General features: G+C 34.7%; 1 protein-coding gene across 1 annotated transcript in view; it reads right to left on the bottom strand.

Moving 5' to 3' along the window:
• SH3BGRL (SH3 domain binding glutamate rich protein like) overlaps positions 1–21411 on the bottom strand; it is a 64793-nt gene extending 43382 nt beyond the window's left edge. Inside the window, exon 1 of the mRNA XM_016164903.2 lies at positions 21171–21411. Coding sequence (XP_016020389.1) covers positions 21171–21215 — 45 coding nt within the window. The 5' untranslated portion in view covers positions 21216–21411. The remainder of the gene's footprint in view (positions 1–21170) is intronic.
• Positions 21412–24470: the final 3059 nt, after the last annotated feature.

The following is a 24470-nucleotide window of genomic DNA, read 5'->3' as shown; positions in this document are numbered from 1 at the left end:
TCTCAAAACAAATTGACCAGCATGGTTGCATGGTTTTTCTGACAACTATATTTCATTTTTCTACACCAACAACCAATTCTCTGACACCAATTGGGTGTCCAAAAATACAATTCTGACACTACCTGTAGTTAGTCAGATTCTACAAATTCAATTAAGAGGGCTCAGTCCCACAAGAATGCCCTCAATTCAAATTCTAGCTACAAGTGGAGTTCCCAGGTGACCCATTCTTTTGCCTGGCCAGGATCAATAATTCACTAGAACAACTCATGGAACTCAGGAAAGTGCTCTACTTACTATTATAGTTTATTATAAAGGATACAAATGAGCAACCAGATGAATAAGTACATAAGGTGAGGTTTAGAAGGATCTCAAGAGTAGGAGCCTTTGTCTCTGTGGAGTTAGGGTGCACCACCTTCCTAGAACATGGATATGTTTGCAACTCTGTCATTTGGGCATTTTGTGGAGGTTTTATTTTGTAGGCATGATTGATTAAAATCTTTGGTTATTAGTGACTGAACTTAATCTCCAGCCCTTCTCTCTCCAGAAGTTGAGGGGTGAGGCTAAAAGTTCCAATGCTTTCATCATTTGGTTGGTTCCTCTGGAGACTAGTCTCCATCCTAAAGCTATCTAAAGGCCACTACCTGCTAGAGGCCACCTCATCAGCATAAACTCAGGATATCTGTGCCAGGAACTAGATATAAAGACCAAATATGTGTGTGTGTGTGTTTATTATGCCAAAATAATATTCTAAAATTTATAGTCATTTTGAAAATCATTAACACACATTAATTTTGCACAAATTGGATACTGTTTGAACTAAACTTTTCAGCAAAAATTTGACTAGTTCATCAAAAAACTGACAATACCATCACCATTTTAACAGAGAGAAATTCAGTTAAATTAATAACTTCTGGCTATTTGTATAAGTTAGGAATCCCCCTTATAATCAGGTATAGATAGAAACAAGTCTACTGCTTTGTAACAGACAGAAAAAGTGTACTACCTTGTTTACAGCCCCAGGTTCAGATGAAAATGATTAAAAAAAGAAAAGTGTCCAAAACTATAACCAAATTTCTCTATTCTAAAAATGACAAAAGACAGATATCAATATCTTCAAAAGCTAACAATATATAGAAAATGAAATTCAACTCTCTTCATTTAAAAAAAAAGCCTATTAACAGTGTGTTTCACAGCTGTTTTTAATGATAAAAGGAGTTAGGAGTGACGAGTATCCCCTTGATTCCAAATTTACAAATATAACCTCATCTGTAAATCAATCTTTTTAGATATATGTTTGGTGAAATGTGTCATTCTCATTGGCAGAAAACTATTTTCCTAAAATATTAAGCATGAACAACACTTGTGTTCACAGGTTTCTACTAAAATAATATTTAAATATAACTCTATATGAAAAATTTCCAAGGGCAAGCCACATGCCATCAGCTAGTGAATATATTTGCCTTACTTTAACATATCAAAACATTGTTCTGAAAAGCACTGACCTGGGAGTTGGGTGACCTGGAGTCTGGTCCCTGAGCTGCAGCTCTTTATATATAAAATGAGGGGTTTAAAATAGCTAATTTCTAAGGATACTTCTTACTCTATCATGCTTTTGTTCCATGAAGTCTTCCACTTCAACATCCAGATGAACCAGATAGGATAAGTGATGTGCAATTCTCCCTGAATCTCTATCTCCTCTAGAAACTAGTTGGAAAACTAACCCCTTGCTTTATCTGAGAGTGTTACATAAATAAATATACTTTCTAGTGACACATCTCCCTCTCCCTCTCTCTGTCTCTCAAGAGTTCTTTACTCAGTTTACACATATGAAGTTGGTGATGTTACAAATACAAACAGCTAAAAACTCTTCAACCTACTATGACCTAATTAGGAACTCCAAAGGACCAATAATCTCATCTGAGGAAAAGTAACTGCAGAAGCATACTTTTAATCTTAAGGCAAGTGAAAGAAACCCAGCTTTCATCTCATTTGGCTCAGAGTCAAAAAACAAATAAAGGAATACGCAGCCTTATCTTTATGCATCAGGAGGCAGTTAGGACCACACTTTGCAGGGATGAAATAACTCAGGGATATTATGTTGATAACAGTAGTACCAATATCACCACGTTAAAATTCTGGGGAATTTTAGACTTTATAAAGTTTGCCATTGTACTTTCAAGGCACTATTTGAGCTATCTTCTGACTTCTACTTCAATTTTATCTCAAATGATTCAATTTGTTCTGGCCACATCAGGGATCACCTGTATTCCTCATATATACCAAGCTCATTTTATTCCTCTAACTCTTTAGCATTATTATTCCTCTGCATGAGATATTCATTTTCTTGCATGTCATCTACCTGGTTATTCCTTCTTTCCTTCAGGATTAAGCTTAATTATCACCTCCACAGTTGGACCTTCCATGACCACACTATCTAAAGTAAGTCTCTTCTTATGTTGTTATACTAAAGGCTGTCCTCTTCCTTCATGGCACAAATCACAAGTTGTAATTACAAAGTTATTTATGATTATCCCTTTAATATTTACATTTTCCATCATAATTAAATTTAATGAAAGTAGGGACTGTGTCAATCTCGTTCACTGCTGAATCCCCAGGGCCTAGCACAGAGCCAAGCACATAGAAAATTTTCAAAATATACTTGATGAATGAATAAATGAATGAATATATAGTCACTCATTCATTACAATAACCTCACGGAATAGGTAGGACAAGTATTAGTATATTCATTTTCTAGTTGAGGTTACTGAGGTTCACAGAAATTAAGGGACTTATAACATTGCTTTGAATGGTGGAACTAAAACTCAACTCTGAATTTCCTACTCCAAATCCAGTGTATTTTCCACTATACCACATGTCTAGAAACTTCCTTATTACTGGTAACTCTGTGTTATTTCATCATTTACACCTCCTCCATAGCCTCTGGAAATGAATTCTAGGTAGCAGAGATGAATATGCATCACAGACTTCATTTAAAAAGAATTACCCAGTTATCTATGTTCTCTTCAAAACAAGAACACCATTCCACAAAGGCCACTCAGGACGTCCAAACTTCAGTAATAGCTAATCTTAAAATTTCTAAATCCTATATGTAACTCACAAGCTGTAGCTATTGTGTCACACTTAATGTTATTTTGTTGAAAAAAAAAAGAATTGAGTATATACCCAAACCATATGAACAAAATAAAATGGATTAACTTATACAATGGGTTAAAATGGACTGCTTTCCTTATAAACACATTAATATTAACTATCATTAGAAAAGGTCTATATGTATTGATGTACAATCACTGTAATTGTTTTTTCTAGAGTGCTAATCTAAATTGTCTGCTTGGTGAAATAGATAAGAGAATATGAAACTATATGATCACAGTTTATTTTGTAATAACTTCTGTAAATTGCTAGAGAGTATAGAAATCCAAGAAATGAATGAAGTATGTTATCATGTGGGTTAATGCTCCAGACATTAGTTCACAATTCACTGTACTCTGCCCAGTCTCGGGTTAAGTTATTTAAAGCATATACAGGAGAACTGAAAAACAATTAATTGCATGATCTAAAGAGCATTTTCAAGTAAAATATTATTACTTAAATCTTAAAAAGAAAATGAAATCATTGTATCTTTTAGACACTTATAAAGACAGCAAGCAAAAAAAAGTCATTTCTAAAGCAAAAGTAAAAAAAAAATAAGACAACTGGTTTCCTTTAGGTTAGGAAGCTGTCAACAGTCCCATCTGATAGTATGTTCAAGAATTTTTGTGCATTCTTCACATAGACTCAAACCCAAGGGTTTTGCAAGCAATGAAACAGTCTCTCTGTTATGAAATAGACCCAACAGAGCAAGGGCATATGGTGGTGGTGGAAAATATACAAAAGGAAACATTTTAGTTGTTTCTAAGTAGAAAGATAAAATGGAACTCATAAACAAGAGAGTAATTGATTACTCTAGCAATGGCTCTGGCGATCTCTTTCAGATCAAAATAAAATGTGGCACTTTTAAATCCATGAAGTAATTAAATAATTTGCAACATATTTCTAACTGATGTGGAGTCCAATAACTACTCAACATTTGGCCTTTGGCCCTCTATTTTATACAATGATTATCACTGTTGTGAAAAGCCCAAAGCATTTATTTTGGGTACAACTTTACAAATTCACTCAGGACAGGCTTGAGAGATCTGTAATATGGGCAATGTTAAATTCAGCTTTAACTAAGAAGAACAAAAGCAGTGACAAAGGTAAGTGAATTGTCCAATGGCAGAGCCAGTAATTATATCAGTCTCCTATTGTCACAAAAATAAATTACCAAGTTTTAGTGGCTTAAAACGACACAGATTTATTACAGTTCTGGAGGTCAGAGTTTGAAATTAGTCTCATGGAACTAAAATCAAGATGGTGGCAAGGTTGGTTCCTTCTCAGGGCTCTAGGGAGAATTCCATTTTCCTTGCTTCTTCTAGTTTCTAGAGGCTACCTGCATTTCTTGGTTCATGACCCCTTCTTTCCATCACTCCCACCTCTTATTTCCATCATTATATCCCCTATTTCCACTTCTGTCATTAAATCCTCTTCTGCCACTCTATTATAAGGACCTTTGTAATTACATGTATGTTCGCCTAGATAATCCAGGATAAACACCCCATCTCAAGATCCTAAACTTAATTATATCGGCAAAGTCTGTTTGGCCATATAAGGTAACATTCACAAGTTCCAGAGATTAGGGTATAGATATCTTCGGGGGTTATTCAGCCTATCTCAGGAATGAAACTGAACCTAAGCACATTTATGCCTTATCCACTATGCCAAGGATGACATGCCCACAGCTATATGGTTGCCATGGGTTGTTATTTGTTTTCTATGTGAGTGGGATTCTTGAAAAACAAATAACTCCTTCTGTCTCTCTGTCTCTGTCTCTCTCTCCCTCTCCCCTCCTCTCTCCCTCACTCCCTCTCTCTGTCATTCCCTCCCTCCCTTCCTCTCCCTTATACATTATTAAAACAAATTATCAATGTTGTGATTTAAAATAAAAGTGTTCTTCTGAAAAACATATAAGAATGAAAATATAGATAAAGAAGTATTTAGAGTTAATTTGCAACACAGCAAACATTTTCGTAGTTTTAAAAATTTGTTAAATTATAGCTTCAAGTGGCCATCAGTAGACCAAGATGCATAGTAAAAGCCACGCTTATAGACCCATAAGTTAAAGGGATGGCTAGCAATTATCTAGTGAGTTCAAGTACTTCAAATGAAAAAATCTAGATAAACTAGATAACTCCTTATTCCTGCCTCACTCCACCCCACCCTCCAGAAATATATTTACCTTTATAGATAAATTCTAGAGATTCCATCTTAATTACGAAGATCTGGTTTTGATATCAGCAATTTATGCAAAACTGCCTATTTCTTCCAGTGGTGTCACTAGTGACTTGTGTAACTTTGATCAAGTCCCTTTATCATTCTGAAACTGTTTTATGTATAAAATTGGTTTAGACAAGATGAAATAAAAGTTCCTTTCAGATCAAAATTTATTACAATGAATGACAAAAAATCACCACCTAGATTAGATATACTTATTATAGTGAAATACAGTATAATCTAAAAATAGTGCTTATTGCAACCAGCAAAATTCTAATCCTCACTCTACTACTACTTCTCTAATGCCAGGACTAATCATTTAATATCATCATACCTTAGTTCCCTGTCATTCACTGATGCTTAACAACCTTCGTGTAGGTTAAATAACCATTTGCTTATCATCCTCATAAAGCTTTGAAAAGAACTAATAAAAAATTATATAATATGCCAACTGCCTTTAATATGAGAGATGTGACACAGTTGTTTATTCACAAAGATCTTACGCATAGAAAAGCAGAGAAAATTGCTTAAAATCTTTCCTGAGGCAGAGAAACTCTGGGATTAGATTTTAAAATAAGCCTGTGTTTGATTCCTTCTGCTAAGCTGTCTCTAAATCTATATTATATACTCAAAAAGTGTTTATATGGAGATTAAGTTATACTGACAATTCACAAAATATTGACTGTGCCCAGAGCGATGTATCTTTTTCAACAAAATAAGCGGACAGGCACAGTTCCTATGATGCCAGATTAGATATTGCAGAGCACTAATCACAGTCTTATATAGACAATTGCAAAATGAGATCACTGGGAAAATGCTCAATTGTTCCACATAGGCATCTTATCTTGCCTTTTCATTATGGGTAATATTCTAGAACTTCTTATTTTAATTATCTATATTATGTCAAGAGAAACTGAGACTATTAATATGGACATTGGTATATTAGTTTCCATAACAAATTACCACAAATTTAGTGGTTTAAACTTACACAAATTTATTATCTTAAATTTCTAGAGATCAGAAGTCTAACATGTCTCATTGGACTAAAATGACTGTATTGGCAGGGCTGCATCCTTTTCTGGAGGCTCCATTTAGGAATAATCCATTTTGTCATTTTTTCTAGCTTCTAAAGGTTGCTCACATTTCTTGGCTCATGGTTCTTTCCTCCACCTACAAGCCAGAAATGTCTGTGAAGTTGTTCTCATGTGGCATCAATCTGACACTGATTCTCCTATCTTCATCTTTCACTTAAAAAGAAACCTTTAATGATATCAGTTCCTCCAGGATAATCCAAGATAATCTCCTATCTCAAGACGTTTAATTTAATCACACCCTCAAAATTCCTTTTACCATGTAAGGTAACATAGTTACAGGTTCCAAGGATTAAGATGTGGACATCTTTGGGAGACCATTACTCTGTCTATCACAACTGGCTCTAACCCCAATAATAATTCCACTGTGATTGTATGCAGGTATTCATTCACCTGTGTAAATTTACCCAGTTAATATAGCCAGAGTAGTCCAAGGATCACAAAATGCCCTTCTTCAACTTATCCTAACAGAAAATAGGGGATTTGAAAATCACTTTTCCAGTTAATTTTAATTCACATTCACAAGGACAATCTGAACATACCGTTTCTCTTAATATACTTTTATTCAAATTTATTGAATTTATCAGAATTTTAAAAGTATATTTACAGACAACATGAATATCATCACTAAAGGTTTCAGAATTAAAAAAATGTTAAATAATTAGTGAGATTCAAATTAGAAGGTAGCAGCCAGGATGGTAAAAGACATAAAATATATGCAAAATATAGAATGTTTAAGAGAATTAAAAATGCTTAGTCTGGAGACAGATATTAAAAAACTCGTTTCTGAAAACTGCAGGGAGACATGACAGAGGTCATCTTATGTGAAGGGCTCTGATATTAAGGGGAAGATTTACTTCCAAATACAAAATCAGACCACGGGGTAGAGGTTAGGATTAACCACATTTTGGCTTAATTTAAAATTCTTTTTAATAACTAGAGTTATCTAACAATGAAACAATCTAAGTAGAATTACTAGAAGTTATATATACTAACTTAGTAGTTAATAGTAGTAGTTTTTAATAGTTAGTATACATTAACAATATTTGTCTAACAATGGAACAATCTATCTGAAGAATTACTACAAGTATCAATGGAGGTCAATACATAAAAGGCTGTAAAAAAGGACATTTGCACTGAATAAGAAGTTGGATACATTGGACTATAATTCAAGTTCACTAAGAACGTTTTATAGATCTAGAATTAGACTTCGCCAATACATACAACTCCTTCCACATAAAATCTTACACTAATGTGGCTTATTTTATTAAGGCAGCAACATCGTAAAGAAAAGTAAAGAAATTGATCAATGAGCATTTACTGAACATCTCTTCTGGGCTAGGGAATGAAGAGATATATGATATAGTTCTTATCTTCAAAGAGTGTAATGGAGTGATTAAAACATAGTCACAGGGATTCTGGGAAACATGGCAGAGTGAGAGATGTTCTCAGATCTCTCCCCTTGAAAGAACAATAAGCTGAACATCTGAAACTGAACAAAAAACACCCAAACTGTGCACCAGCACCTCTGAGCATAGGATCTGCACATAAGAGCTACCACATGTCAGAACCCAGGATGTCTGGCAGTGGACTGGGAAAAATAAAGAAGCTGCCTCTTGCAGCCGCTGGAGCTCCCTGTAGGAGGAGGGGGAGGGGAGAAAGAGTGGCGAGTTCCCTGAACAGCCCTACCTGGGAAAGTGGTAAGCTCCTCGTGGCTGGTCGGCAGTAGAGTTCAATCATCAAGGAAGAAGGCATAGAAGCGGGATGGCAGAAAACAACAGTTGATTTTTACTGGCCACAGTTACAAAACTGAAGCTGAGCTGCACCTCTCAACACCCAACCCAGAGGGACCCTACCCCCATACCCTCCAAGACCAAAAACTGTGGAGCCCCAGGGGAATCTGAGCAAATGTTGCTGAGACTGAAGTTACCTCTCAAAACCTCTGGAACTCCATGCAGGAGGAAGTGAAGGGGAGAAGATGCAGTGACTTCCCCGAACAGCCCTGCCTACAAGTGCTGTGAGTTCCACTCAGGTGGCAGAAGGGCCCAGTCATCAGGGCAGAAGGCAGAGAAGCTGGATGGGACCACAGAGAAACAACAGTTGGTTTTTACCAGCCCCGGTTGCAAAACCAAGGCTAAACCACAGCTCCCGACTCATAACTGAGAGGGCTCTCCTATACCCTCCAAGATCAATCACTGCAGAGCCCCAGGGGAATCTGAGAAAATGCTGCCGAGACTGTTGCTGGAACTGGCAGGGACTGAAACCGAGGGTAGCAAGCGTAATTAAATATCTACAAGAAAATTTTAAAAAGTGTTATTAGGCTTGATATAAAGCAGAGATCCAAGAGGCTTAGATGCCATCTACTAGAAACTAAAAGAAAATCCACTTCTTTGCAGCAGAACAAAGAGAGACCTTTATATAATAAATATTCTTTCTGGAAAAAAAAGCAGAATACACTTCCATTAACGCCCAGATAGAAAAATAGTCCATTAAACACGATGAACAACCAAGATGACAAGGCATCTCAGAAGAAAAAAAAGAAAAATCTCCAGAAAATAAGCTTACGGACATAAAATATGTGACTTAAATGTCAGAAAATTCAGGATGGTACTTCTGAAAAAACTCAGTGAGTTGCAAAACGAGTCATATCGACAACTTCATGAATTGAAAAAACAACTAGATATGCAGAGCAAGGAAATTGAGACTTTCAAAATAGATCTTCTGGAGATTAAAAAGACACTGCAAAAGTTGAAAAATGAAATAGCAAGCCTGGGAAATAGAGTCGACCAAATGGAGGAAAGGATCAGTGATTTCAAAGACAGAAACCTAGAAATAAATCAGAAGGAAGAAGAGAGAAACTGAAGAATGAAAAATAATGAGATAGAAATGCAATAATTATCTAGTACCATCAGAAGAGAAAACATAAGAATACTGGGCATTATCAAAGGCAAGGAAAAGGAGCAGGAACTAGAAACCATTTTCAGACAAATAGTGGATAAGAATTTCGCAAATCAAAGGAATGAGCTGGAGCTTGAAATTCAAGAAGTCAACAGAATACCCAATTATCTCAACCCAAAAAGGCCTTCACCAAGACACACTGTATTAAAGTTATCAAAAATCAACAACAAAGATAGAATTCTCAGGGCAACCAGTGAGAAAAAAAAACACGGTAATTTATAAAGGAAAACTCATTAGATTATCATCAGACTTTTTAGCGCAGACCTTATAAGCCAGAAAGGAATGGGATCAAATATTTAAACTATTAAGCGAAAGGAACTACCAGCCTAGAATAATATATCCAGCAAAGCTCTCCTTTAGATATGAAGGAGAAATAAAGAGCTTTCCAGACATACAAAAATTGAGGGGATTCTCCACTACAAAATCTGCACTACAGGAAATATGGAAAGGGGTCAGCTCACCCAAAACAAAATGGAAAAAAAACATAATTAAGAGTAAAATGACTATCAGGCAAACAGAAGCAGAGGAGTGCAACCCTTACTAAGAACAGGGCATTTTAAGCTTAAATAATAAGAAGAGAATTGTTATAGCAAGATAGTAATGCACGTTCACCATACACAGGGACAAATTGAGAAAATAATGACTGAAAAGGAGAGGATTCTAATAGAAATTCACAAAGGGGAATTGAAATAAGGCACATGCAGAACAAAATGGACGACTGTATATATATGTATTTATATACATATATATGTATATGTGTGTGTGTATACACCTATCCTTTTCATATTCGTAATGATAACCACACACCAAGGATTCAGAACTGAAGTATATAACATAAAACAAAGAGAACCAGAGACAAAACCCAGAAAAGCCAACCAAAATTTTTAAAAAACCAGAAACACAAAAACAAGAAAGCGATGGAAACGCCTAATTACTAGAAAACAAAAGATAAAATGGCTATAAAAAGACCTTATATTTCAATAACCCCTCTAACTGTAAATAGACTGAACTCAACAATAAAAAGGGACAGAGTTGCAGAATGGATCAAAAAACAATACAGAACCATATGCTGCCTCCAGGAGACACATCTCAGCTCCAAAGACAAATACAGACTCGAAGTTAAAGGGTGGAAAGTGATATTTCAAGCAAATGGCATTCTGAGAAAAGCAGGAGTAGCAGTACTAATATCGGAAGAAACAGACTTCAAAATAAAAAAAGGTAAAGAACTATACTGAGGGACAATTCATAATGATAAAGGGAATCATACACTAAGAAGTCATAACACATGACTCTACGCTCTAATCAGGGAGCCCTGAATTATGTAAAGCGATTACTAATAGAACTAAAGGGAGAAACAGACCAAAACACTATGGTAGTAGGGGACCCAAATACTCCACTGTCGAATATAGACAGAAGATCCAAACATAAAATCAATAAGGAAATAACAAAGGTAAATAACACATCAGATAAACTGGGCATAATTGACATTGTTTACAGAGACTTCCAGCCCAAAAGAACTGCTTCTACATTCTTCTTTAGTGCACATGGAACATTCTCAAGAATCAATCACATACCGGGACACAGAGATAGCCTCAAAAATATAAGAGGGTTGAAATCATACCAACCATATTTTCTGATCATAATTTTTTTGAAACTGGAGATCAACTGCAAAAAGAAATCAGTTAGTAACACAAATACATGGAGATTAAACAGCATGCTACTGAAGAATGCCTAAGTCAGAGAAGAAATAAAAGGAGAGATGAAGAGATACATAGAAATAAATGATAATGATAGTACAACAATATCAAAACTTTTGGGACATAGCAAAAGTGGTCATAAGAGGAAAGTTAATATCATTAAAGGCCTATTTCCAAAAACAAGAATGAGCTCAAATAAACAATCTGATACTTAATCTTAAAAAAAAATAAAAGTAAGTACAAATGAAGCTAAAGTCAACAGAAGGATAGAAATGATCAAAATTAGAGCAGAAATAAATGAAATTGGAAACAAAAAAATAAATACGAAGAAGAACTGATTCTTTGAAAAGGTTAATAAAATTGACATTTCCTTGGCTAGACTCAGTAAAGAAAAAAGGGAAAGGACACAAATAAACAAAATCAGGGATGAAAAAAGGAAAATTATGACTGACATCACAGAAATACAAAAAGTCATGCAAGAATACTATGAGAAATTATATAATACCAAATTAAATAACCTAGAAGAAATGGACCAGTACTTTAAAAAATACAATCTTCTCATACTGAATCAAGAAGGTCTGGAAAATCTAAATAGATTGATCAGTAATATGGAAATTGAAACAATCATCAAAAACCTACCAAAAAGTAAAAGTGCAGGACCAGATGGCTTCACCAGTGAATTCTACCAAACATTCAAAGATTTAATACCTATTCTCCTCAAACTCTTCCAAAAAATAGAAAGGGAAGCAATGCTCCCCAATTCATTTTATGAGGCCAGTATTACTTTAATACCAAAACCTGGTAAAGATAACACAAAAAAAGAAAACTACAGACCATTATCTCTCATAAACACAAATGCAAAAGTCCTAAATAAGATACTAGAGAACTCAATACAGCAACATATTCAAAACACTATACACCATGATCAAGTGGGCTTTATCCCAGGGGCACAGGGATGGTTCAACACATGCAAATCAATTAATGTGATACACCCCATAAAAAAATTTAAAATAAGAATCATATATTCATATCAATAGATGTATAAAATCATTCAACAAGATACAGCATCCATTTATGATCAAAACACTTCACAAAACTGATATAGAAGAAAAGTATCTTAACATAATAGAGGCCATATATGACAAACCCTCAGCCAATATTATACTTAAAGGTGAAAAACTCAAAACCTTCCTTCTAGGATCAGGAACAAGGCAAGGCTGTCCACTATCACCACTGTTATTCGGTATAACAGTGGAGGTCATAGCAAGTGCAATCAGAAAAGAGAAAGATACAAAAGGCATCCAAATAGGAAACAAAGAAGTCAAAATTTCACTATTTGCAGATGACGTGATTATATAGAAAACTCTAAAGACTTCACAAGAACACTACTAGAAACAAAAAGGAAATACAGTAACATTTCTGGATACTAAATCAGTGTTCAAAAATCCATAGTGTTCCTATACTCTAATAATGTAGTGTCAAAAAAAGAAGTGGAAAAAAATAATTCATTTTGTTATTGCAACAAAAAGAATAAAATACCTAAGAATAAATTTAACAAAACATGTGAAGGACCTATATAATGAAAACTACAAGACCCTAGTAAAAGAAATCAAAGAAGATTCAAAGAAATAGAAAGATATTCCATGTTCTTGGGTTGGAAGAATCAGCATAGTTAAAATGACCATATTGCATAAAGCATTATACAGATTGAATGCAATCCCCATCAAAATCTCATTGGCATTTTTTAAAGAAATAGAACAAAAAATCATCAGATTTGTATGGAAGCGCAAACAGACCCTGAATTGCTAAAGCCATACTGAGAAAAAAGAACAAGCCTGGAGGCATCACTCTGACTTCATATTATACTAAAAAGCGATTAATCAAAATGGCATGGTAGTGACAGAAAAACAGACACACAGACCAGTAGAACAGAATCGAAAGTCCAGAAGTAAACCCATATTTATATGGGCATATAATTTTTGACCAAAAAAAGCCAAAAACATAGAGGGGAGAAAGAAAAGCCTCTTCAATAAATGGTGCTGGAAAAATTGGAAGGCAACCTGCAAAAGAATGAAACTAGACTGTTGTCTATCACCACACACCAAAATTAACTCAAAATGGACTAAGGACCTGAATATAAGACCTGAAACAATAAAATGCATAGAAGAAAACAAAGGAACTAAACTCAAGGACTTTAGACATAGAGGATTTTATGAATTTGTCCTCAAAGGTAAGAGAAATAAGAACAAAAATAAATGAATGGGACTACATCAAACTAAAAAGCTTCTGCTCAACAAAAGAAACCATCAACAAGGTAAAGAGACAACCATCCGAATGGGAAAATATATTTGCAAGCAATGTTTCCGATAAGGGCCTAATATCCAAAATATACAAAGAACTCATATGACTCAATAACAACAAAAAAGCAAAAGATCGAATCAATAAATGGACAGAGGACCTGAATAGACACTTCTCCCTAGAGGACATACAAATGGCCAACAAACATATGAAAAGATGCTCAAGATCTCTAGATATTAGGGAAATGCAAATCAAAACTACAATGAGATACCATCTCACACCTGTTAGAATGGCTATAATCAACATGACAAGTAATAACAAATGTTAGAGAGGATGTGGAGAAAAAGGCACCCTCATACACTGCCGATGGGACTGCAAATTGGTACAGCCACTATGGAAAACAGTATGGAGGTTCCTCAAAAAACTAAGACTTGATCTACCATATAATCCAGCAATCCTCTATTGGGTATTTACCCCAAAGACTTGAAAACTCATATCCGAAAAGATATTTTCACACTGATGTTCACAGCAGCATTATTCACAGTGGCCAGGACAGGGAAGCAACTGAAGTGTCCTACAATAGTTGATTAGATAAAGAAGCTATGGTACATATATACAATGAAATATTATTCAGCCATAAGAAGACATGAAATACTGCCATTTGCAACAACATAGATGGACCTCGAGATAATCATGCTAAGTGAAATAAGCCAGACAGAAAAAGTTGAAATTCACATGATATCACTTTATGTGAGATATAAACCTAAAAGCCACAAATGAACAGGACAAACACACAGAAACTCATGGATATGGACAATGGACTAGTGGTTACCAGAGGGTAAAGGGTTGGGGAGGAGAGGGAAGGTAGACAGGGTAAAGAGGGTTAACTATAGGGGGGAGAGGGAGGGTGAAATTGGTAAAGGGGATCAAATTATGGTAGCTGAAGGAAACTGGACTTTGGGTGGTAAACACAATAGAATATATAGATGTCAAATTATAATGTACACCTGGAAATTATATAATTGTATTAACCAGTTATCCCAATAACCTTTATAAAAAACATAAACAAATAAAATAACATAGTTACAAAAGACAACTGACAATATGATTAGCATCCCTCAAAAACATATAGAAAATAAGTGCCAAATGAGTTTAGAGATATAGAGAACTACCTAAAGTAGCCAAGAAAGACTTCATTAGCAAGTAAGGGTAAAAAAATGGATACAACTAAGGCCTATGGAATGGGAGGAGAAGGATAACTCAGGTAAAAGAAACACTTGGGAACAAAGGCACAGGGGTTAGGATATACCTGGCACATGCAGGAAGTCCAGATGTCTGGACCAAAGTTTTCCTCTGGTGGAGTGCTTTTCACTGATGGCTTTTAGTACATAAATAAAAATGTTTATTTAATAGTATGTGTTCACACTTACGTATAATAGAAAAAATACATAATTAGCACACTAAATTGATGAGTTCACAGGTACTATTGTCTAGGATAAGTCAAGTACTTTATTCATGCATGCATTCATGCATCTACTAATTCCATAAAAATGTATTCTTTACATACTTTCTGAGGACTGGGTACTGTGCTACAGTCTGAAAACACAACAGAGATGAACCAAACAAAGTCCCAGAGCCCAAGGTGTTCAGAGTCTACTAGGGATGACAGATATAAACACAAAATTACAATATGTAGTGATATAAAAATATGCACAAGGAGTTACTGATTATAAAAAGACACTTATGTTGAAGGTGTTTTCTAGAGAAGATTAAAGTATATTTAGGAAGATTGATCTGAGGATTCTTGGTGGAATGGATTGAGGAGAGAAATAATTCAGAGACAATTGAGTGAATGGTTGCTTTTTCTCCCAATAAAAGATAAAGTATCAATTTAATTCAGCAGGGATTTAGCCTTTAGTTCTCAGAAATACATACATTGTCAAATGGATGTTGAGATTCCTAAGTCATGCCTTCATATTTATTCAATTTAACATTATGAACATAACCCTATTCATTTTGGAAAAAAAACTTTCATAGAAACAAACATTCAGTTAATATTTACAAATCCAAAGAATATCCAAAAGAACCCTGAGCCGAATATAAATAAGAAGAAACTTGTTTTCAGAAGAAAAAATAATTCACTGCTCACACTTAGATAAAGGTACAGCATTCTTCTTTCCAAGGCCTTGACTTTACTCACATTAATTGGTAGTGACCCATAATTTTGGTTAAACAGTCCAACTAGAATCATAGCGTTTCCTTACTCTTAATTATATACAATTAATAGAATTGGTATTGAGAGGGGCAAAACTCACTTCAGGCTTTTATGAGGAAGCCGTAGCTTTACTTAGTTATGCAATCATTCGACAGGTCATTCTCAGATCCATTATATTCATTAGAAAAGACTGAACTTGAGCCAGATTTAAGTCAGCAATCTCCAAGCAGAAACAATAATAACACACCCTTCGTGGTTTCCCTAATTAAAAAAAAAAATCTGTGTTCCCAATCCTAGAGCTGAGGTAAAAGAAGGAACAAAGCCTATTGACAAAAAAGAAAAAATGATTTAACAAAAGATGATTAATTGTCCTTTTATTACACTACGTCAAAAAAATCAAGTTTAAGAAAAATGCAGTGTAATCATAAGTGAATCTCAAATTAGATTTTTGTATAAAATGAAGTTAGTAAATACAAGCAATCTTAATCTCACAGATTGTGACCTGAAATAATGCCTTCAAATAGCTATTCTTGATTCACTCTCAGTCCTGCCTCCAACTATGTGGTTTTCAATTAAGTATGTACACTGTGCCTTAACTTGTCTTCCTAATTCATACATTATACTTTTAAAAAGTAATGTTTGGGATATATACAGTAGGGTTTCATAAAATTTGTTTATAATTTAAGATAGTGTTGAGAGTGAAATTTAATGCAAATTTGCCAGAAATAGTTGAAACATAGCCAAAGAGAGTAGATTTTTAATATTTTACAAGTAAATATAAGAGCTACTTAAAGATTCAGAAGACATGGATTGTGGGGAAGAAATTATTCAAAAAGAAAAAGATTATCAATGAAAAGAATGTGATCATTTTCAATAGCACAGGATTCTCTTTCCAGAACACAATAATAAATATACAAAATGTCTATATATGTAACAACTCAAATTTGAAAATGTGAATGTCACAAGCATAATTATCAGCCTATTTTCCAGAGTTGAAGGTTCTGTTTAGCCTTCTCTTAATATTTTTTTCCTGTGTAAAATATATCTTCTCTGGGAAGCACCTCTGTTATAAGACATCGCATTCAACTAATTGCCAATCACTGTGCATTCTTATTCTTACAATGGCATAGGAAAGAAACAAAGAAAGGGAGAGGAGAGAGAGAGAACACAAACCAGAGTCCACCATATTTCTCCTAAAGAGAAATGAAACAAATAACAGGTAGTACTCTCTCTCTTCTGTGTCAGGATTAAGATTTCAAAACAAAACAAAGACCCAAGGTTTCTTGGAATCTAATCTTGAACTACTAAAAACAAACACAAAATCCTAATTTATAAAAAAAATAGAAAAGTCATTTTGCCTTAACAGATTTAACAAATTATTTTGGGCTGCTAACGAGAATATTGCTTTATTTCAAAGGAACTCAAAGCATTTGCTAATAATCGCATTTTTAAAAATCTAACATTGTAGGAAGTAGGGATAATGTCAATTCTTCTATTTTACAGAGAGTAAAAAAACATAGAGATTAACCTATTATCCTAAGGTCTGCGTTACCCAATCCAGGGCCTCCTTGTTAATTAGTACACTAATGATGGGAAAGATTCTAAACAAATTCCTATTAAACAACGTGAAGAAGTCACAGCCTACAATTCAGAGTTCTAAAACAGCTGTGTTTTTTCTACAACGGCAAGCAGTGTAATTCATAATTTTACAACAAAATATTTCTTTGGAAATTAAATATGTCTAAAGGTATTTCATTAGGTCTTATATAAGCCATATCCTATGATTTTCTTAACAACATCATCAACTATCATAAATGAACAATGCTCAATACTTGGGCTTCAGGGAATTATTGATTTTTAAATGTTTAAAATGCAGATTTTAGGATTAATTTAAATTCAATAAACCACAAGTCTCATGAAATTACCAATATCTGAGAATATTCCCTATGGCATGATCTTAGACTGTAATGATCTATAGGCATGAAGAATACCCAGTATGCTTCCTAAAAAAGAAAAGGGGCAAAAGAGAAAAAAAATCATCAAACCTATTTTAAGCTTTCCAAAACAAAGCAGGTTGTGAGCTCTTTCAGGTTTCAGAGTGGAATATTTTATCAGCAGTCTTAAGGAAATATGTTGAATTGATAATTGGTAGATCTCTACATATCATATAGTGCTTTATTTCCATTGTTTCCATGGGGGATTGGGGATATGGTGAAAAAGGGCGAAGGAATTAAGAAATATAACCATATTTTGTAACAAAATAGTCATGTAGATATAAAGTATAGCATAAGGAAAATAGTTAATGATGTAATAAATACATGAGGGGTAAGAAGAGTACTAGATTTAGTGGGGTGATCACTTGAGCTCTAATCACTATGGTATACAACTGAAACTATTATTGTATGCCAACTATAACTGAAAAAAACTCATTGAATTGTACATTGTAAATATGAGCAACTAATTGTCTATTATATTTCAATAAAACTGGGGAAAATCAGAAAAAAAGTTATTGAAATTTATTAAGCCATATAAGCTCTTTGCTTACTAATTCTTTTTCCATTAAATATGAACTTACAGGGTATTACAATCTCAAGAAAGAAAACCATGTTATATACTACTGCATTACAGTGGGTGAAGACATGCGTGAATAGTTCTGAATAGGCAGAAATTACTTCCTATAAACAGACAGCTTGGGAATTGCATTCCCACTAAATGGTTTCCATAAAATGAAATGGTATTAAGATCTGAATTTTCATACCTTGACCTATAAAAGACCAGTTCCAAAAGTACAAGTCTTCTCCATCTGCTTCGGTTTGAGTGAATAGTCATTTATCCCACTTACTGACATTCACATCTAGACAAACTATCTTCCTCTTTTACAAGAGTTTCTTTTTTTATTACCCTATATGTTTATACTCAGACAATTCTTCCATTTAAGGACATACTCATGTCCATATCTCTCACCTCATAGACATTTATCTCCTCATTCCTCCTAGCTATTAGGCATCACTGAAAGGATGTTTTTCTTGATGGTTAAACACATATTTATTTTGAATCAAACAGCTAGTATTGGATTCAAGCTCTGCGACTAACTAGTTGTGTGACCTTGAGAAAGCTTTTTAATATCTCTGAACCTACATTTCCTTACCTTAAAAAGAGATAATCATAGTGCTTAATTCATAGGAATAGAAATTGACAAGAAAAAATCAGATAGTACCTGACACTTAAATGTTTTTACTATCATTATTATTGTTTCTATCAATAAATTCACTGCAAAAATCAACATACTTGCTTTCATTCCTAAACTTTTGAGAAGCAAGCGCTACTCCTCCATATTGGGGCAGAGTTAAGTACAAGTTTGAAAACTTTTTCTTTAATCAGGCTATGAGGGAATGGGCATCTTGAAAAAATAAGAATAAGTAAATATTGTCTTTCAATTCTCAAGGATCCTACCCTGCCTGATAAAACATTTAATATTGGTTATTTTTATGACAACTATTAGAAAGAGTCAAAAAACAGAGATAACCAATCCTAAATCAAAAACTGTCTCTTAAATGTTCTTCAGAGAACTACAAGTAGTCACTTATAGGAATATCTAACTTTGCGCAATTGTTGGGTTCCCATTATGATGTTTGCTGCAACATTTCTAAATCAGGTCTTAAAAAGAACATGGCATCAATCTTAAAGGAAAATCCTTAGTATTGCAAACTGAAGTGTCCCCATTTATGGTATACGGGATTTTTTTCTGAGGTACGCTCATTTTATGTTGTTTTAGCAATATTCAAAAGTGCTGTAAGATTAAAATAAAATAAGGATTTATTTTGGCAATATGCAGTAGAATTTTGATAGCGGGTTCATCAGAAGTATAATTACTGTAACAACAGACAAATCTCTAATTACACATAAGAACATAAAATTGAAACAAAACACAAATAGCATAAATATTTCCTATTTTCATACTTTCTAAAAATGGAGTCTAAAAATGGACATACTAGGAGACAGCAGTCATTTTTGAGGCTCTTAGAAACTTATGTCTTAACAAAGAAGAGGTACAGTTCTTACTTGAACAGAAATGCTGAAATGAGTTTCATCTTGAATCTGCTTCTGGGGGAGGGGTAGAGGCACAAGAAGGCAAAGAATAAATAGCAGTGTTGAAACTGCTTATCACCCAAAGTGAAACTAACTTCCTGATCAGCTCAATCTAATTAAAGGTTTAACTAAGGGTATTAAGCTGGTCTTTAAAATTTTACAGTCATTGTATTGGACTCCGAGCAACTCAAATATTAATTTGAAATAACATAATTAATATATACAGAAAATAATAAGGCGAGAAATTCAAAAAGTGAGTTTCAAGAGCAATACAAAATGTTTTCTTTTTTAAACCTAAACTTGCTCTAAAAAAAAATTAAAGTTAAGTATTCTATTTCAAAACTGTTTAAACACACCCACACATGGTGGCTGGAGAAAAGTTCAAGGGTCAAGGTTCTTATGATTGCACATAGCCTTCAATTCTCCTCCCAACCCTCTTAGGAAGTAAATAAACAAAAGAAAAACATAGAAAAGTTGCTGCTCTAATGCTCAGAAGACGGAGGAGGTTCCTACATCCTTCAGCCTGAACCCACACATCTGCTCTTGCCAGTGTTGGCTTTTCTCTTGAGTTATTAAAAACAGAGACACTTTCATGTATCATGGCTAAACACTCAGCTTTCACCCGAACTGATCCTTTTGCTACCCATAGCTGCTGAAATTTTTTTAATATAAATTAAGAGCATGTGAAGGGGAGAGGGGATGTTCTGTCATTTGAATAAACAGCAACTGCAGTCTGTCATTATACAAGAAGACACTCTTTAGTTCCCTTTCCATTTCTCAATTTATTTGAAGCAATTAGGAACTGTTACTAGTAAAATCTTTTGAAAGAGAAGGAAAAGTAAAAACGAGGGACAATATGTAATTAATTTTTTTAATCCACAACTTTGTACCATTATCCCAACTTCCCCTCCCATTCCGTCTTATTCTAATAGATTCTTTAGGCTGAAGTTAAACACCTTCTTCTACGTACCCCCAAAATAACTCTAATTACAGAAGTCTTGCTCTCTGAAAATAATCACAGTAGCTCAGTAGGCCTCCACTCAATAGTCATCAATTAGAGCATGCTTTACATCCTTCGCAGATGTGCAGTCCTGCCCCTCGCCTGGAGCACCTATGTCAAATGACCCACTCTTGACACACACAAGTGTGTAATTTTACTTGACGTTTTCATGTATCCCTAATACCACCATCTCTCATCTACCACAATTCGGTAGCTTTCTTTTTCTTTAAAGAAGAAACGTGGCCCTAACGTCATAAAGCAAACAACGCTAACTCCATTTAAAACGAAATCGATGCAACAAAGGGAAGAAAGGGAAAGGGGGAGGGGTAGGTGGGTGGGACAGTCTTCTGAAAGAGAAGCTGTCCGATGAACTTCTGTAATTTAACATTACTGAGGCAGCAGAAAACTGGTGTGTAGGAGAACAACGAAGGTGGGCTTCCCACCATCCTTACCGCCGTAGAGCCAGAGGAAGATGCAATATACACACGGATCACCATTCTGATAACAGTGGCTGCAGTTTTCTGGGTCCTGCAAATGGCTGGAGAGCGGCTGCAGTAAAAGCTGGAATTGAGCTAGGGGCCCAACAGAGGTTACAAGAGAGGTGGGGGAAGGTGGAAGGGGAACTCGCCGGAGCCCCGCCTCCTCCCTTGGCTGTTTTCACTCGGCTCTAAGCCAGCGCTACAGTCCCAGCCCCAAATCCCGGAAGGCACAGGCTCCTTTGCATCACTTCTAATTTTTTTTTTTAAATAGGGAATCTCGAATAGCACCGCGAGATCTGTTAAAACCTTTATTTTTGACCATTCCCTCCCCGGGAAGAAGCAGAGCATAAAGAAACAGATAAAGGAAGCATTTAATTTAGTTAGATTAGAATAAAGAGCCTCTTCCCGCGAATACTAGAAGTTCTGCATAGAACTTCTTGCTCAGAAGCGTATACAAATAAGACATCTTCCTTGAACAAAGAAGCTCTATGTTGAATTCAAACACTAGTAAGAAAGCCCATGCTCTCAAAACCTTGTGCATTTTAAGACTTCTATTTATTACGCAGTGATTGTTCTGATGGTTAGCTGGCGACAGTAATTGGGCACTGAAGGACTGAGCAATGCCACAGAGGTTTAAAAAAGTTTCAGGTTTCCCTAAGCCCAGAAACCGCAGGATTGGATTTCTTTTTTTGAGTTTTGCTTTTTGTTAAGATAGGAATCCTCCTTCTGTGAGAATTCACAGGAAGACTGATTGTCAAACTCAAGAGTGGAGGAAGAAATTTCAAACCAAAAAAAAATTTTTTTTGGAAATACAGTGTAAGACAGTGAATGATTTTTGCTTTGTTTTGTATTGTTTGCTTTTTAACTGAGTTTGGATCCTGTGTTGCAAGAGATGTTGAAATAGTGAACATAGATATCAAATGGTTATTTGTAGTTCTAGAGAAAGGAATAAACAATTGATAATGTCCAGAGAGGGACCGTATACTTCAGACTAATTTCAACTTACCGGGTATGTTGAATGAACAGAAATAAAGAACTCGCAAGATTAGTGGAGAGAGGGACAGTCACCTGTCCTACTTGTTTACTTTTTATATGCAGTTTGTCCTCCCTGTATATTCTAGTGGGATTGTTTTCACCTTTTTATAGGTTCTATAACTTACAGGTTCTAACTTCCTGTTCATAGGCCATCCCTTCTCCAATGTATATGATACATACGACACACTTGAGAGGTGGATATTTTTACAACAGTTTTATAGAAGAAGAAACTGAGACTCAGGAAAATAAGTAATTTTCCTAAAGCCATATAGCTAGTAAATTCCAGAGTCTGGACTAAAGAAGTCCAACACCAGAGGTCACCCTCTTAAACATTGCTGTAACACTGTCTGGAACAGGGAAAGTATTCGATAATTACTATTTTTCTTCCTAAAACATCACTTTTATATGGCACTAAAGACAATGAAGGCTGAAATACTTCAGACAACTCTCCACTGATTATCAAACCAAACCTAAGTTATGTTTCTAAGGAGCTCTCACCATAGTCTGGCCCTACACTATTCATGCAGTCTTACTTATTGCTCCCCTAAACAAACTTCCCTGCATAACCATTGTTAATTCCCCACAGCAGTCACCATACTTATTCTCATTTTCATGCCTTTACTCTTACTGTCCTTTTCTTCACTTTTTCCTCACACCCTGGTACCCTTTTGTGCCCTCCCCATCTGTCCAACACTTACCTTTTCTAGACATAACTCAAAATCTTTATACAAATGATCCAGGAGGGTGATCTAGCCACCCTCATCATTGTCAACATCAAGTTGGCTGTTACTGTGTTTCCCAGCCACCATGATAGGGAAATCTTCCACCAAGTTTGGTTTGGCAAAATGGACGTAATTTGCCATATACTAACATAGGCCAACCTCTCACCTCTTAGTGGTCAAGATGTATTATATTTGGACCCATATTGTCTTTTGAATTGATGAAAAATTAAAGAGAAAGAAAAACTCTTCTATTTATTTTATATATCTATTTTTATATATCTATCCAGATAAGTCCAGTGGAACTTATCTGGAACTTTGAGGAATGGAAAGACGATTCCTGATGCTTGATTTCTTTTAAATACAGATCTATTAATCAAAGTGAAAATTCCCCACAATAAATTAATATATAAACAAAATCTGTTGGTCCTTATTAACAGCACTTGGGATGCATAGGGGAAGTGGTGGACTTTACCAGTGTTTTTGCCCTAGAAATTAACATTATCGATTATATTAGACTTGCTCCCTACTATATTCAACCATCCATGGAATATATATTCTAGGGCAGTCATTTTTGCTTCATTTTAATCCTTCATGGAGTGGCCCCCAAAACCATTTGTTCATATTTTTTTAAATTTTAAAAGTTAGACAATTAAACAAACCATGAAGGCATCCCCTCCCCTCCACCCCAATAACTCTAGCTTCCATCTGGCACTACGCTCAGCCATTAAAATAATATTGACTATATACCCTATGCTATACTCTTAAATCCCTGTGGCTATTTTTAACTACTAACTTGTACTTCTTCATCCCTTCACCTTTTTCACTCAGCCTCCCAAATCCCCTCCCCTCTGGCAATCACCAGTTAGTTTTCTGTATCTGTGAGTCTTTTTTTAGTTTTTAGTTTAGCTTGTTCATTTCTTTTGTTCATATAATTTGAAAAGTTAAAACTTGATTAAAATAAGTTGAATCAAAGAATTTTCAAACAGCATTTGTGACCTATTGCCATAGAAAATTTATTTATTAACCAAATACTAATATTTTTCAAATAATTATAAAATAAGTGTATTCTGTGGGCAGAAAACTTAGCAAATATTGAAAAAAAAAGGACCCACACCCCCAGTATCTGGAGATAACCACTTTTAATATGTTGGTGTAAGCTTTTCTAGACCTACTCAGAGATAGATAGATGAGGTTGGGTGTGAGGGATTGGGAGAAGTTGGAGGAAAGGAAGAGAGAGAGCACATGTATTTTTAAATTTTAGTTATCATAAGATACATACTATTTTGTAAAAGACTTTTTTCACTTAGAAAAAAATATTTTAAGAATTATCCCATGTTAAATAATATGATTTTACAACATTGTTTTTCATGGCTTCATTTTGTAGATGTACTAAAAGTTATTTAAACTATTCTGTATTATTGAACATATTATTTTCAATTATTCTATATTATAGCTAATGCTGAAGTATATATTTATCAGTAATGTTTTGCCCACATTTCTAATAATTTCTTCAGAA

The sequence above is a fragment of the Rousettus aegyptiacus genome, unplaced genomic scaffold, assembly GCF_014176215.1.
Source record: "Rousettus aegyptiacus isolate mRouAeg1 unplaced genomic scaffold, mRouAeg1.p scaffold_m13_p_9, whole genome shotgun sequence".
NCBI classification, from domain to species: Eukaryota; Metazoa; Chordata; class Mammalia; order Chiroptera; family Pteropodidae; genus Rousettus; species Rousettus aegyptiacus.
This window is presented reverse-complemented; position numbering and strand designations above follow the sequence as displayed.